We start from the raw sequence: 17,549 nt of genomic DNA, 5'->3' as shown, positions 1-17,549 counted from the left end.
CTGTATGGTTCTAGTGAAACTGAAAGTACTAAGATCCACAATCACTGTTGGCTAATAACTTGCTGAACTCTGATAATCTTAAAAAAAAAAAAAAAAAAAAAAAAAAAAAAAAATAATGTAAAACATAAACTTACCTGTCTCTTAACTGCTACACATAAGCAAAAGCTCATATTAGGACTGTTGGGTGTGAGGAATTTGCCTGTGGTAAAAGCAATAGCACCTTTTGTCTCAGCAACCTACAAAAGAACAAATGTAAAAATTAGTTAAGCACATTCTCATAAAAATATTGAGGTCTGTTTGTCACCATTTACAGGATTACATCAAACAAGCTTGAATCTTATTCACTCTTCTATTCTGATTCATTTATATTCCAAGTCTGTCCTCTAGGTAGAAAAGTGGCTTGCATTCCTGATGCTCCACCAACACTTAGGATAGTCTAGGGCCACAAGTGGAACACCATCCCCTCCCAACACCACTGCCCCCCCCTCCCTTCCTCCCACTCCCAACCTCAGCCCATAGAGGATATTACACAGCTAAAATAATGTCTGGATGCCTGCTAGCCGAGCAGGTTAAAATAAAGAGGTGGGGTCTCAGGGATACTAATAAAGATTTAAAGAGGGAAGCAGGAATGAAGGATAAGAACTTAAAAGAACTCTGCATCCCTCTCTGAGTTAAGATTAACTTCAAGTCCAAAAGGATGTGGCGTCATTGACTCTGGACTACAGGGGTGTCACTAAAACCTCTAAAGCATTGAATGAATGAATAAAAATTTTGCAATCACTACTCCATACAAGGATGTCAAAATATAAATATAACACTGTTCTACTTATAACATATAATATTTACCTTTATCCACTCGACATCACTTCCCCCAAGAGCACGAATAGGAATTAGTTTAACTTGCCGCTGGCGACCAGCAATGACCATCACCAACTGCTCCTCAGGTATATATTCGATACCCACTATTTTCTTACCATCCCCAACACGCGAAATTTCTGAGGGGAGGAAAAAATAAATGAATAAATAAAAAATCCATCAAAATGAAACAAAATGATCAACACATAGTTTGGACAACTGTCATGGCATCATAATTTCACAAGCCTTAATGATAAAAGTTACAATCACATTCAAGTTGCCACTGTAGGGACCAACGACAGAAACCTGTACATGGAAGTCTTGCAAGATGGACAGTGAAGCTGCTTCCTATCTTCAAAACCTGCCAACCCCACTCACCTCCATCAGGGGGTGAAGCCCTGAGGGGCTAGACACTTGGTCTTTGGACTGAGCCCAAGACATGTATCACCTTGAACTGTATTACTTACACTTTCTGACACAAGAGGCGTTGACAAATGCTGACTGTTCCTCTCCCCTACCCCTTTCAGCCAGTGACATCAGAAACTACCTATCTATACACTAAGGGCCCCTTTCCCCTTGTAAGGGAGGTAGCCAGCTGAGGCATGCACCCACCCATACCACTCATTCCACAGAAATAGTCCACAGTAATAAAACACAGACAACAGACCAGTTTCTTCCCAGAGAGATCTGTGGGAGAGTCTGCAGACCATTTCCCATTGTACTTATTGTGTGATGTTTGTGAGAAGTGTACCGGTGGAGAAGCCTTTCTTGAATCCATATTGCTTTGGGGAGGTGGGCAGATTAATTATGTTCTGTGATTATTCTTTCAATTCATCTTAAATACTCAACCTAAATTCAAGAAAACCCTTAACAGATACTTCCAGCTCTCACAAATATATAATAAAATTCAAATAATCTGCAAGAGCCAATATGATACTCATATTAAAATCAAACATTGCACCTAAAAATCTAGTCATCCTACAGACTCATCTCATTACTATTCACCACGTTTAAGCTGATGGAAGAACTACTGCTCTGTCTTGCTGCATTGCTTCTAACCTCAGGAGTGACAGGAATAACCTTTCATCCATAAAGAGGCAAGAAGACAGGGTCAACAAATATATTTTTGGAGGGGTTGTGCTCGGGTTATCATGGTGCTGAATCACGTGTTGGACTCATGATAAACAGCTGAATGTTTTGACATAGATACCCACCTTACATGGGGTCAAGGGCCTTTTGACATTTGTATATGTATATATATACATAAACACGCACAGCAACACTATGGACACCCAGTACCAAAAAGAATATAAAAAAATTAGAAAAAATACAAAGAGCAACAACAAAACTAGCACCAACTCTTTCCAAAATGACATATGAGCAAAGACTGTCCAAATTAGAATTACCAACTCTGGAACAAAGAAGGGAAAGAGGAGACTTACTATCTATAGAAACATGAAAGGAATGGAAATCTTTGATAAGATTGACTTATTGAAATGGGACAATGGAAAAACGAGAGGACACGAAAATAAACTAAAAAAAGATAATTACAGAAAAGATCAGAAAAAAACAGCTTCCCACACAGAGTGATAGATACTTAGAACAAATTACACAAAGAAACAGTGTGTGCAAACACTATTCAAGATTTTAAGAAAAAACTTGATGCTGAGAGATACAAAGACAGGTCACCATGAGCATACCTCCCTTCCTGTATAATACAACTAAATACACACACACACACACACACACATATATATATATATATATATATATGCACACATATACCAACGGCTTTTTCCCCCTTACAAGGGAGGTAACCAAAGTCAAAGGCATAAATCCACTCCCACCCATTTCATCCCAACATACTCCACTCGCAGTCACCACCCCTCCCTTCCTCTTTTCTTGGCTCCTCCTAGATGATGGGTCATCCCTGCATCTTGCCCACTGCTATGAGTCAGAGGCAATGTAGCAAGACAACATATTCACAGTAGGGCCACTTCATTTAATTGGTGACCCCCCCCCCCTCGGTCTCTGTCCCCTCATACAGAAAAGGAGAGGACAGGGAGAAATCCCTTCAGGCTGTGTCAAATATCAATTATACATACTTCCTCAACCCCCCATCCCCCACCCACTCCCTTCTATGCATCATAGCATCATCCATACACAACCATTCTCCACTCACCACTATCTTCTGTCTTCTCCCTTCCCCTATTCCCCAATACCCCTTTCACCCTAACCATCCATCTCATCCTTGGTTGCCCCCCTCATGGTCACTCACTCCACCTCTGCCTTCCACCCTTTTTTTTTTTTTACTAATCTTTCTTAACTCATTCTTTCCACATGTCCAAGCCATACTAATAATTTTTCATCAACCCTACCTTCCAACTCCCTTTCCACCCCCACTCTTCTCTTTACCTCCTCATTTCTCACTCTATCCAGCCTAGTAACCCCTACCATACTTCTCTAGCATTTCATCTAACACTTAATCTCTTGTGTTCCATGTTTCTGCCCCATACAGTGCTGTTGGCACAATCACTCCATATAATTTTCTCTTAATATTCATTCCCAAATGTCTATTTCTCATTACACTTTTTGATCCACCAAGGCATTTATTTGCTTCTCTCAATCTACATTCTACCTCCACCCCCACTCCTCCCTTTCCCACCACATTTGCACCCAAGTATCTAAAGCTACCACTTCCAGTCTCTCTTCCTTAAGACTCAATTCCAATCTGCTGCTATCCTCTCCCCTTGTACATCTCATCACCTTACTTTTACCCATATTTATCTTTAAATTCCTTCTTTCACACACCTTCCCAAACTCTGTCACTAATTTCCTTCCAAAACATTGTTTTATTACTTTAAAAAATTTCTGTCATACTCTTACCCCATTCCACATCTGCTCTCCTCTTTGCCTCCTATGTCTTATGCTTTACTTCTCTTTTTGTAACTCTCATATGATTCTCTTGTCCTATTTTGTAACCAATTTGTGAATGGTTGTTTCTTCTCTTCTACAACCTTCTTTGCTTTCTCACCCCACCACTCACTACCCTTCCTTCTACTTCTTCCCATCCTCCTTGTTCCACACACCATCTTTGCACACCTTGTGACACCCTCCTTGAACCATCCCCATTCCTCCTTCATTCCTAATTCTACTCTATTCTTCACTCCTTCCCACTCCTCTCTCAGCTTCTTTTTGTGATCCTTCTTTTCTTTCTCATTTAAGCAGTTTATTCTAAGCACCTCCCTACCTTCTGTCCTTTTCCTTTCTCCATCTATCCTCCACTCTCAACTTACCTTCCACCTTAGAACATGTACATCCATAACTCTACTTACTCTTCTCCTGTTTACTGCAATAAAGTCCATTAAAGCCCCATCTACCACCCTTACATCCACAACCCTCTCCCATGTGTACTTATGCTTGACTTTCTTCCTAAATAATGTATTTGCTATCATCAACTCTCTTTGTAGACACATCCCCACTATCATCTCTCCACTACAATTTTTTCCTGGAACTCCACACTTACCAACCACTCCATCTATTGGTTTGTCTCCTACCCTAGCATCGAGATATCCCAATAACATTACATTGACATTTCTCCCTAAAATCCTCTATGAACTCATTTAAATCTAACCAAAAAGCCTCCCTTTCCTCTACACTCTTCTGACTATGAGGCCCATATGCACTTGCAAAACCCCACATCTCCCTTCCCAGTTTCACCTTCATCCACATTAACCTTGTAGAAACTTTCACTTCACCACATGCTTATCTATCTCTTCACTTACTAATATAGCCACTCCTCTCCCTCATCCTCTCCTCACACCTGACACCCTCCAAACTACACTCCCAAACTCAAACTCACACCTCCCTTTCAACTTTTGTTTCACTCAATGCAAAAGACATCCATCTTCTCACAAACATACTGTATATCTCTTCCCTTTTACTCTCATTCGTACCACATCCATGCACATTAAATGACCCAAACCTTAGGGTTCTGGTTGGAAAATTCCTCCAAGACCCTCTTATGCCTTTGCTTTTTTTTTAGGAATGTCCCATTTGGGGCTACAGAGAGTAGAATGCCTAGTACTATCCCCATCCCATTTTTGTCACCTATTACAACTCAAGTGGGAACACTCGGTGGTAGTATTTTCTCCCCTACCTCAGGGTTTGGCAAAAAAAGGAAATGAATATTAAGAGAAGTGTTACAGGACAGTATTAAGAGTGGGGGGTCAGCATAATGGAGGGACAGTTGCAGTGTGATAAAGTTGCATTGTTTCTCTATGAATAGACAATTCCTCTATCACAAACAAAATGATGTGTGTCTCTGGTCTGTAGGGGTGCCCCATATAGACCTTAAAGTATCAGCGGCATGCTTCTGAGCACCTTTTAACCCCACAATAACATGCAGCCAATACCCCACACGAGGTATGTGGATATATGTAAATTAACTTGCTCCTTCCTAATTTGTATAGCAGTTAACCTTCTCACTATAAAAAAGTTATTTATCTTTTATTTGGCATAAAATCATTCCCACCCATTCCATCCCTGAGTGTATTCAGGGATGGAATGGGTGGGAATGATTTTATGCCTTTTTCTTTTTGGCTACCTCCCTTGTAAGGGGGAAAAAGTCTTAGTATATGTATGTATGTATGTGATTTGGCTGCTGCAAAATGTTTACTCAACTGAAGGAAACTTGCAGTTAGTGGTTTAACAATAATCTTTACTAATCATTTCCCAACCAAAAGCACCCTGTCTATTATATTCTGGCTGCCACCAGGCAATTTGATTTAACTGAAGGAATTATGTGGTTAAAGGAATAGACACTGTCATCATTCTTACCAAAATTATCTTTTATGAAACAAGAAATTGGTTACTAACCACAATTGTCTAGATCAATACAAAATAGCCCTTCTTCTGCCCCCAGCAGGAGTCTGTCAGGATCAACTACTGTTCCGCAGGTGACATTCTTAAGCAGTGTAACACTACCATCCACCACTTCATGAGCATTGAATACCTGAAAGAGAATCCAATTTTGATATCAGAATAAATAAAACATCCACCATATGAAATAATGGACCTGCTGTGGAAGAATTCTTCCTCATTGCATTTCCCTTGACCCAAGCAGTGTGAGAGTGATCAAGGATGATCCTTCATCCACAAGGTTCCAAGATGGGATGTGTTTAAACAATTTCTATGTATGAAGTGGATGTGTGGCTTTTGACTCAGCCACCACCACTTACATGAGGGAAATGTTTGACATAGGATACAGCAGTTATGGTGGAGTGGAAGGTGAGACTGCTGAATGTGTACCTACAGGAAGAAAGTGCACCAAAGGATCTGAGGAGTCCATATACAGTTCCACTGTACATGAACAGGGCAAGGGTCTGACTGACTGACTGACTGCACTCCAATTTCTTGAAAGGATGAATGGGGGAGAGGGGGTGGCTATGTTATGAAGTGGTGGGGGGAAACCAGCTTCAGCTATGGGCCCCTGCTATGGAGGTGCTGTCTTGCTGCATTCCCTCTGACCCAAGCAGTGGGTGGGGGACAGGAATGACCTTTCATCATCCACAAAGAGCTAAGACGAGAGGGGCAACAGATGGCTGTGGGATGGATGGGTGAAGGGTGGATGCATGCTTTGATTCAGCCACTTCCCTTACAAGAGGTAAAGGATCTTAAGGTATATGTCAGTATGTACATAAAATTCTATGACTAACACCTATGCTGTAAACTGCAAATAAGAAAGGAAAATTATATCTACTATATACATGCACTAAATATCTTTCTTTTCTAAAATAAGTCACTTGAGAGAGAGACAGATAGAAGAGATATGAGAGAGAGAGAGAGAGAGAGAGAGAGAGAGAGAGAGAGAGAGAGAGAGAGAGAGGGGGGGATGAGAGGAGAGAGAGAGATGGGGGGGGGAGGAGATTCCTCTGGTGATAAAATAGGTGCCTACAGCATGAAACAAACTATCAATGATCACATCTTAGTCAACATTAGATATATACATATATGCCAATAAATCATACCTGTCTGCTAGGAAGCCTATTTCTTTTTAATATCCGATGTAATTCATTTAGGGCTACTACCCATTTAGTTTTCTCATTGTCAGCATCTGCCAACATTAAGGTGTGGTGTCGCACTCCAACCATAGATGAAGTAGTTACCTGTAATTCAACCAGAAACTTAGGTGAAATGGAAAATCTCAAGAGTTTGAAACAAAGAATTCATGAGCAGCACTATTCTCATATCACAATAGAACTGGAATATAAGAAACAATCACAAAATGGATTATTAAATAAAATATTCATTCTCTGTTTATTCATCAATAATACTACAACCTAAAATGGAACAGTAATACTGTACTGACCCTAAATATACATGGGATGTCCTTTTTGTTTGCATGAATGACATCTGACTCTCTTACTGTTGATACTTCGAATTGTTCATCCCGCATATCTAATACTGCACTAACCCATACACTTGGCAAGGCATTTCTGGAAATATATATTGACATATAAAAGCATATTAACACATAGTAGGTTTAAGTAATTAATCTCCATTCTTTTGGTGTTCAGGGCTCGATTAGCCCATAAAAAAGGAAAAACATTAATGCAATAATTTTTGGAGTATGAAACATAACTTTAAAGTGACACTGGTAACTGCTCCCCCTCCTATTACTATAAGTTAATCTATATTTCTATACCAAGGTCCTCTTCCCCCTTATAAGGGAGGTAGCTACCCAAGGCATGCACCCACTCCCACCCATTCCACTCCTATCCACCACCCACTGTTTCCCTCTCATATCAATTATTAAGACATTAAAAGTTTCATATTAATACAACACGGACAACAATCCAAGTTTTCTTCCCAGATAGGGTTGGTTGGTTGGTTGGGTGGAGAGAATTATTGCCAGCTACTATGGGCCTGCAAATGTCCAGTCAGCGGAACTCAAAAGCTTTCATTATTATTACAAAACATTAACTTGGATACTAATCTAATTGAAACTATTTCCAGCATCATGTACAAACTACTATGTATATTATGTATATAAACGACTTAGATGATGGGTTAAATAGTGATGTTAGTAAGTTTGCGGACGACACTAAAATAGGATGCCTAATTAGGTCAGGAGAAGACGCCCAGATTCTGCAGGATGATCTTAATAAACTGTTAACATGGTCGGTGAAATGGCAAATGAACTTCAATATCTCTAAGTGTAGCGTGTTAAACGTAGGGCTACACAACCCCGAAAATAGATACAACTTAGATGACACGTTTTTAGAAAAATCTGAGTGCGAGAGGGACTTGGGAGTTCTGGTGAGTCCGGACCTTAAAACCAGGAAGCAGTGCATTAGCGCCAGAAATAAAGCAAACAGAGCATTAGGCTTCATTGCTAGGACGGTAACGAATAGAAGTGCAGAGGTAATTATTAAACTCTATCTAGCGATAGTTAGACCCATCCTTGACTATGCGGTACAGTTTTGGTCTCCGTCCTACAGAATGGACATAAATTCACTAGAATCAGTACAGAGAAGAATGACCAAAATGATACAAGGACTCGGAAATTTGCCTTACGAAGAGAGGCTTAGGCACCTAAACTTACACTCTCTGGAAAGACGCAGAGTGCGGGGTGATCTAATAGAAGTGTTCAAGTGGATCAAAGGCTATAACAAGGGTGATGCAAACAAGGTCATCATAATAAAACAACAGGGCAGGACTCGCAGTAATGGGTATAAACTGGACAAATTTAGATTTAAGAAGGAAATAGGCAAGAATTGGTTTACAAATAGGGTGGTCGATGAATGGAATAAACTTAGTAACCACGTAGTAAGCGCTGAAACTATCAGTTGTTTTAAAAAACGATTAGACAACTTTATGGATGGGGACGACAGGTGATGGATACGGAGCTGCCTAGTGTAGGCCTTATGGTCTTTTGCAGTCTCCTTTATTTCTTATGTTCTTATGTTCTTATGTACTACATATGATACTCTACATTTTTTTTCTTACCTGTCTGGTGATATATCGTAGAGAAAAAGTTTGAAATCACACACAACAACGAACTGCCTGGACCATCCTTTCTTGACACCTCCTGGTTTAGGAACTTTGACAAAGCCTTCATACGCTGTACCAATACCACGTGTTGGGTCAATTCCCAAGGGACGCTTGGCTGAAAAAAGAACGTGCTATTGTGTCTACAATATTTAAACAAGGCTATAAAAGCACCTTGAAAACAATATGTGCCACAAAGAGATCATCTAAGATGAAGAACTATACTGCAGGCTTTCCCTTTCAAAAACATTGCAGTTAGACTTACTTTGATCTGAGGGCACTGGGCAGACATGAGGCACCTTCTCCTTACAGCTTATGTGACATGCAAAGCCACACACTTCACAAACAACACCCTGACGTGTGAGGCCAACCATGAGGGATGTGCAATGAGAACACTTGATGGGACTATTGAATGAACGCACAAGGAACTGGTGTGCCTTCTGCTTCACCATAAGGGGGTTATGACTGGGATGACTCATCACACCCCCGACCACACCACCACTGCTGCTCACCACTGCTGTGGCATGAGTGTGGTGAGCAGCAGTGGGGGTAACCCCTGGTGGAACTGACGTGGGCGCTTGGGGAAGGGGGGGCAGTGGCCTTGACTCAATGCTTGGTGAACCAAGGTGTTCCTGTAAAAAGAATCAGATGCAGAAAGGTTTCAAGATATGAAGGTGCAGTCTCACTGGTTTTCCTGAGCTAGCTACAACTATGTTTTGTTGCCATGCATTTGACATATATTACTTTCCATTATTTGTTTCTCACAAAAAATTCTTATAAATCAGATTCCATTAGTGGAATAGTAGCTACATTACTTTAGAATGAATTATTTCAGGAATGAGGGACCAACAAAAGGTACCTGTTAGTGGTGATCCTGTAAGATGGACATCAGAGATCCAACTTTCAGTATACCCAAAAGGGATGGCAATTTCTCTAGACCAGCCCCAAGAGCTCTCTAACAACTCTGACTATTCCTTAGTATTTCCCCTCTCACACACTCATAAATACATTACAAACAAGAAAAAATCCCTTCAGGTAATGTCAATTTATCAATTATTCACAACAACTCTCTACTTAGCCTATCACTTGCCCTCTCACTTCTTTGCTCTATAGACATTCCCTTTGTACCCAGGCTCCCTTCAGCCCATTCTTGGTCTTTGCCTCAAGTTTACTCCATCATCCTTTTCTCCCCATTCTTTTTGCTAATCTCTCTTCATTCATTCTTTGTTTGAAATCAACCCTACTTGCCAGTTCTCTTCCCTTTCCCACTCTCAGCCTCACCTCCTTATTTCTCATTCTATCATCATTATATTATTATCATCATTATTACTATTATCATCATTAACATATTCATTATCATCACCACCATCCCATCTTTGAACAGCATACTCTGAATACTTTGAACAGCCACAGCAACATTACAAAACTCTGGCAAAGCCCCACTCTCACCTCAAACCATTCACTCTCTCCATTCCCTACCCAAACACAAGCTATAGTTTGCCAGGCTCAGGGGAGCTGTGTTGCCATAATCTAGTATTTTCTTTAATTTGGCACTTGTCTCACATGGGTTTCAAATTGACAATTCCCAATGTAACACACAAGGAGGGTAGCCAAGTCAAAAGACAAATACCCACTCCCACCCATTTCACTCCCATCCACTTCCTTTTCCTTCCTCTCATCTTAGCTCCTCATGAACCTGTATCCTGCCCACTGCCCTGGGTCAGAAGCAATGCAACAAGACACAGCACATCCACACAAATGTTGCTTCAATTACTTGGCAACCCACCTCTTTGTCTCCTCATGCAGGAAAAAGAGAAGATAGGGATAAATCCCTTTGGGCAGCTTCAAAATATCATTTATACATAACCATTCCCTACCCCCCTCCCTTCCATGCATCACAGTAGAACTTCTGTTTGTACTCTAATACCTCAACAGCCATTCATGATAGTGATAAACACAAATAAGCTGCCTGACCTCCACCTGTAAAACTTAGAGGCACAGAAAAACATTCTACCTCAACACAGCAGACATCAAAACACTATCACATTACTATGCAATGCATAGCACCATCCCATCATATCTGTCTAACACTAACAAATAGTGACACCAGCAATGGGTACCTACAAATGATGGTTTTGTGAGACATACATTGGAAAATCATTTTCTTGTTGCCCTTCTTCAAACCTATCAATAACCTCACCTTCATCTGGAGTTGCAGCCCTGAGGAGTTGTTACCAAATCTCTGTACCAGGCCCACAATTTATATCTATCAATTCTGAATGTATTTCCTCCATCTTTTCACATAGGGGAGCTAAAAACCAGTAACTGTTCCACTGCTTGTACTGGTAGTACTATAAGCAAGCATAAAAATATTCATATTAATGCAACACAGACAAAAAGTCAAACATTTCTTCCTCAACAGATCTATGGGAGGATCTAGGGATAGTTGTCAGCTGCTGTTGGATTGCAATTTCCAGTCAGTGAAACTTGGGGCAACAATAATTATTATAGCAAATATAATACTCACAGACACAGTTCTGGCAAGTCTGAAGCCAAAAAATATTCTTGACCATCCTCTACCACCACCCATACATGAATCAGAATACCTGATAAATTGAGCAGATTGATTACACCTAAACATACTTCAATGTGGCACAACAACCAGGACATACTAATACACCTAGATCACTTAATACAACATGCGCCAACCGCCACTTGTGCAGACTGGCCTAGGACATGGACCCACTTCGAGAATTGGCCTCCCAGGACATAAAACACCACCAATCCCCAAAGTGGGTTTATGTCCTACTGGGCCCATACATCTGCAAAAGTGGCAGTTGGCAAGTGTTGGATTAAGAGAGACCTAGGTGTAATGACAACACAGGAGGAGGTGACATGTCCACCTGTCAGGATCTCACATACAACAAATATACTCACAGGCTGCATAGTACTGGCAGCACAATGAAACAGACACAACATTTCTGAGGTAAAGGACCTCTGCCAGGAGCCCAAGAGAGCAAATGGGTTGTTGTTCCTGTGTCCTACCTCATTTTTGCCAGAGATGGCCCAACAAATACAACACAGAAAAGGGTATTGCTTACACAAACCTGACTCCTGAATGAACGTGATGAGGCCAAGGAGGGGACTGAAGGGGCTCGGTTGTCTTCTACATCACCTTCTTCGGACTCCAATGATCCTCCTCGTCGTAGAGAGGTTTCTTTCAAAAACTGCTCCAAGAATGACATTTGTGATGCAGGTCTTTCCAAAACTGTAAATGAATTATCAGGGATTTTTCAGATTCAAATTCATACCAAAAGACTACTTTAGGAAACTCAGCCTTAGGAAACAAGATCATGATCTACTTTTAGCCTTACACACAAAATATGTATACCTTCACATTCATAATGATGGAATTACTTTAGTTTTTTGTAGTTTTTTATCAATTCAAATATCATAATTATGAAAATAAACCTACAGTAAATGATGCTACAATTACCAATGCTGAATTTACTACCATTTTACAAAAAAAAAAATTAATTACTGTCACAAACTAGCAATACATTTAATACATTTTACATGAGCAATATACAGTATGACTTTTAATTAAATCCCAAATCGTTTTAACAATATTCTTTGGGGTGGGAGAAAAAAGCAAAATTCAACAAAGCATAAATTAAACAGCATATCCTGCAAACTACATTCAACATTGGTTATATCTAAAACCTTGGTGAGCCCTAACAGGCTTGGTTATCATGGCTTCAACGAACCCCCATCATTTGTCCTTCTACATCTACATAAAACAAAATCTATAACCATTTTATATCATAGGCCTGTCTACACATAAACATCCTCAGGTCTTACCAAAGTTAAACATACTTCTTCCGATCGAACCTATTGATAAAATAAGCCAAAATGTCAGCCAGGGCATTAGAACTCTACTTCTTTCATCCTACAAAAAAAAGTAAATATACAAAAAAAAAAAAAAAAACATATAAAATAAAAGAAACAAAACTTGACAAATACACTGGAATATCAGTCAAACCATCAAACAAATGAATACTGAGGATTAGTGGGAGCTATTGAGCACACAACAACATCAGCAAATGTTATGACAACTCCATCCACTTGGAAAAGAATGTAAGAAAAAAAAAAAAAAGTCTATAGGTTGGGAACAATAATGCAACTTGGTGTCTCTTTCAGCTTTCATCTTCCTTAATCATAATCAATATATTATGCACTGATGTAAAAGAATAAAATTGCCTGTACAAATCATATCGAAATAAATATTATGTTTGCACACACACACATACATGAGCATCCGTGGGAAGGGGAGGCAAGAGGGGGGGGTGGCATTTGCCCCCCCTGGAATTTATGGGGGGAAAAATCCAAGGAAATTACAAAATTAATAAAAAAGATTACATGGAAAATACAAAATTAATAAAATATCATATACATTTATCAAATGTTTATTACCATAATTATTCCATTACTCAGGAAATATCTTGATATAATCTTATACCATTAACCATATATGTATAATATCTTATTTTGCCCATCTACAAAAATTCCTGTAGACGCCCCTGCACACATACCATACATACATACATATATGTCTGCATACATATACACACACACACACAATGCATACATATGACATATGTCTGCAATCAAACTGGTCCCCAGCCTGGCAGATAACCCTTATGAGGAAAGCCTTAAAGCACTGGGTCTGCCAACTTTGAAATATCGAAGAGGTCATATGATTACAGTATTCAGGTCACAAAAAGGGATAGGCTATACTTACAGAAGAGATCTCTTGATTAAGGATGGGTTTTTGGGTGTCATGTGAACAAATTAAGAAAAACCACAAGCCTACATGTAGAAAAATACATTTTTCCATATAGATGCATAAATACTTGTAATAGCTTCAAAGGTGATACAGCCCAAATTCAAACAATACATGAATTCAAATCTATATATGATAATGGAAATATAGGATATAGACTAAGTTGGAGCTGCACATGAATTTGAGGCTAGGTAGGATAAATTGGCGAGATGGGACCCAATGAGTGTTGCTCCTTTCCTATATCCTACAATTAGGTAAATATAATCAGATAAACACACACACATACACAAGCATACCAATGGCCTATTTTCTTTGTAGGGAGAGTGGCCAAGTCAAAACATGCCTTGACCCTTCACAGGAGAAAAATATAGAAAGGGAAACCCCTAGCTCCCTCATTTCACCCCATTCAGTAGCCTTTTACAACATTCATAGTAATAGTGGTGACATTCTTATTGCCCTCCTAAAGGAGCATGAGAAATGCAGAGTTAAGAAATATATCATATAGACAATGTAGGTATACGTTTCCTAAAGCAAACGTTTTGCAGGAATGAAGAAATATCTTGAAAATGTACTGGAAGAAGCTCATAGAGCCTCTTGAAGGAGGCACATGGTTCTCAGTTAGTCAGCACCAGATTGACCTTTAAGTTGTTCAAGGAAGAAATATTGTGTTGTTTTCAATGTATAGTTAGGGTGAAGCAGGGAAGGATAAGGTGTTGCTTGTTACTGTTCTTAGTATGTTTTATTGTTGGTTTACGTCCTTGATGTGTTGGCAGAAGGAACATAAGAATGAAGGAGACTGCAAGAGACCATACAGCCTACACTAGGCAGTTTCATGGCCATTACCACCTATCATCCCCATTCATAAAGTTATCATCTCTCTTAAAACAACCAATAGTTTCAGCACTCACTACATGGTTACTAAGTCTATTCCGTTAATTAACAACTAGTGGTAAACCAGTTCTTGCATATTCCCTCCTATCTAAATCCATTACTGTAAGTCCTGCTCTGCTCCCTTAATATGATGACCTAAACCCATTTGAATACCTCTATTAGAGCACTCCACACTCTGTGTCTTTCTAGAGAGTGTAAGTTAAGGTGCCTAAGTCTGTCTTTGTAAGGTAAATTTCTGAGCCTGTGTATCATTTCAGTCATTCTCCTCTGTTCTGATTCAAGTGAATCAATATCCATTCAATAGGAGAGACCAAAACTGTACCACATAGTCAAGGATGGGTCTATTACCAGACAGTCTGATAACTACATCTGCACTTTTATTAGTAACCATCCTAGCAATAAATTGTAATTCCGTTAGCTCTATTCCTGGTGCTAATGCACTCTTTCCTGGATTTATGGTCAGGACTCAATGATATTCCTAAGTCCTTTTCACATCCTGTTTTCTCTAAAATGGTGTTATCTAAGTCATATCTGCTTCCTGGGATGTGTAAATCTACATTTAACACACTGCACTTTGAGATATTTAAGTTTATTTGCCATTTCACCAACCATACATTTTGTTAAGATCTTCCTGCAGTATCCTGGCAACTTCCCCTGACCTAATATGGCATCCTATTTTAGTGTCATCTGCAAAGTTACTAACATTACTATTAATCTCATTTTCCAAGTCATTTATATACATAATGAACAATAAGGGACCCAAAACTGAGCCCTGGTAACTCCACTAGTAACACTCCCCATTTGTGGGAAGTCCACTTCCCACTTCTGACTCCATTCCCAAACTTAATTCAAATCTCTCTGCAGTGATTCACAATCTATTTCAGTGCTCATGTAACTGTCCACACCTTTGCTCATGTCATTCACATAAATAGCAAACATTATATTGGAGCCAATACCGATCCCTGTAGAACTCTACTAATCACCTCTTCCCAAGTAGAACCCTTATATCTGAGCACTACTCTCATTTTTCTTCCATGCAGGAAATCCTCCATCCATTCCAGTAAAGTTTACCTTGTATCCCTCCAATAGTTTTCAGTTTTCCTAATAGTTTTCTATGTGACACTTTATCAAAAGATTTTTGTAGATCTAGGAAAGCACAATCAGCCCAACCATCCCTTTCCTGTATTATATCCAATACCCCTGTCACACCTATGCACGAATGCCGCGAATGGCTGCGGATAGAGCATCCGCAACCATCTGCGAGGGATCCGTGCTGTATGCGTGCTGTGTCCATGGTATCTGTGCATATATCAGCCCCCATCCGTCGTAATCTGCCGGCATCCGCCAGCCAAATATTATACGTGAAACATGCTGTACGGATTGGATAACCGTGCGGATGAGAGAAATTTGTGTTGTATACGCTTTTATCCATAGTCTCTCCGTACTGCCTCTGCCACGATCCGTACTCTATCTGCAGCATCTGTACCAGATGCTGCAGATAGAGTACGGATCGTGGCAGAGGCAGTATGGAGAGACTACAGATAAAATCGTATACAACACGGATTTTTTCTCACCGCATGGATTATGCAATCCGTGCAGCATGTTTCATGTATAATAATTGGCTGGCGGATGCTGGCGGATCACGGCAGATGGGGGCTGACATACGCACGGATACCATGGACACAGCACGCATACAGCACGGATCCTTTGCGGATGGCTGCGGATGCTCTATCCGCAGCCATTCGTGGCATCCGTGCGTAGGTGTGACAGGGGTATAATAGTCTTGAGTAAAAACATATCAGATTTGCGGCAAATTATCTTCCCTGTCTGAATCTAAACTGTCTTGGGTTTAGTACATTTTCCTCCAGATGTTTTCTCTATCTATTTTTGATAACTTTTTCACAAAATTTTGCTACAGTACTTGTAAGGAAAACTGGTCTGTAATTTGTTGGGTCATTCTTTTCTCCTTTATATATTGGTACAATGTTGGCCTTTTTCTAGTTTTCTGGTATTTTTCCTTAAGTTATATATTTTGCCTACCAATTTGTCTCCTTTAGTATCCAGTTTGCAATTCCATCTGGGCCTTGCAATTTCTTGACATCAAGGCTTGTTATTTGGTACATTCTTTCAGCTCATGTTGCTATTATTTCCACCATAAGGGAGGATCTCACTTCTCGCCCTTCATCCCTGTGCCATATTTTTTCTCTAGTGAAAACATACTTGAAATGTTTGCTCATGACATCAGCTATTTCTGTATCTTCTGTGTATTCCATGTTCCCTTGGCATAGTTTCTTTATTTCTTGCTTGTTTTTCAATATGCTATTCACATATCTATAGTTTTGGTTGATCCTTACATTTTTCTATTATGTCTTTTTCATAATTATTTTTTCCTTCCCTGTGTATTTTTACATACTCATTCCTTCCATTGATATATATTTCCAACTTTCTAGGATTTTTATCTTTTTTTTCCATCTTTTCCAAGCTTTATCTCTTCTTTTTGCCTTACTACACCTTCTGTTAAACCAACACTTAAAATATTCCTTTTCCTGTTTTTGTCTTGGTACATATCTATCCACTCCTTCATTATAGATTTCCATCAGAATCTTCCATTTTTCCTCCACTCGCATCTCTTCATTGTAGAATTTTTCCTAACTTGCTTGTTGTAAAAATTTCTCAAGTTTCACAAAGACCATATTACTATATACCAGTCTCTCTTTTCTGTATTTCTCATTTCTCTCCTTTAGTTCGAGTAATATGTGGTCACTCTTCCCAATTGGCATCTTGTATTCAATTTTATCCACAATTTCAGGATCTGACATAAAGAATAGAGCTGGGCATGTTCCTTGGTGCATTCCTAGGTGCGTTCTTCAGTGCGTTCCACTTTAGTTTGCCCATGGTTAGCACTCCC

General features: G+C 39.6%; 1 protein-coding gene across 17 annotated transcripts in view; it reads right to left on the bottom strand.

Moving 5' to 3' along the window:
• The window catches only part of gek (serine/threonine-protein kinase gek), a 320,798-nt gene that overhangs the window by 91,147 nt on the left and 212,102 nt on the right, over nt 1-17,549 (bottom strand). For 14 of the 17 annotated variants that reach the window (XM_076204399.1, XM_076204393.1, XM_076204402.1 and 11 more), the window contains 8 exons: nt 12,009-12,175; nt 9,173-9,539; nt 8,866-9,025; nt 7,226-7,352; nt 6,885-7,022; nt 5,734-5,869; nt 847-995; nt 135-236 (listed from right to left, as the gene is read on the bottom strand). In XM_076204399.1, coding sequence (XP_076060514.1) covers nt 135-236; nt 847-995; nt 5,734-5,869; nt 6,885-7,022; nt 7,226-7,352; nt 8,866-9,025; nt 9,173-9,539; nt 12,009-12,175 — 1,346 coding nt within the window. The remainder of the gene's footprint in view (nt 1-134; nt 237-846; nt 996-5,733; nt 5,870-6,884; nt 7,023-7,225; nt 7,353-8,865; nt 9,026-9,172; nt 9,540-12,008; nt 12,176-17,549) is intronic. The other 3 variants (XM_076204400.1, XM_076204409.1, XM_076204404.1) reach the window with 1 other exon arrangement.

Source organism: Oratosquilla oratoria, chromosome 21 (genome assembly GCF_046742065.1).
Source record: "Oratosquilla oratoria isolate Oo_2021 chromosome 21, ASM4674206v1, whole genome shotgun sequence".
NCBI classification, from domain to species: Eukaryota; Metazoa; Arthropoda; class Malacostraca; order Stomatopoda; family Squillidae; genus Oratosquilla; species Oratosquilla oratoria.
The sequence above is the reverse complement of the archived record's forward strand: the minus strand, read 5'-3'. Positions and strand labels throughout refer to the sequence as shown.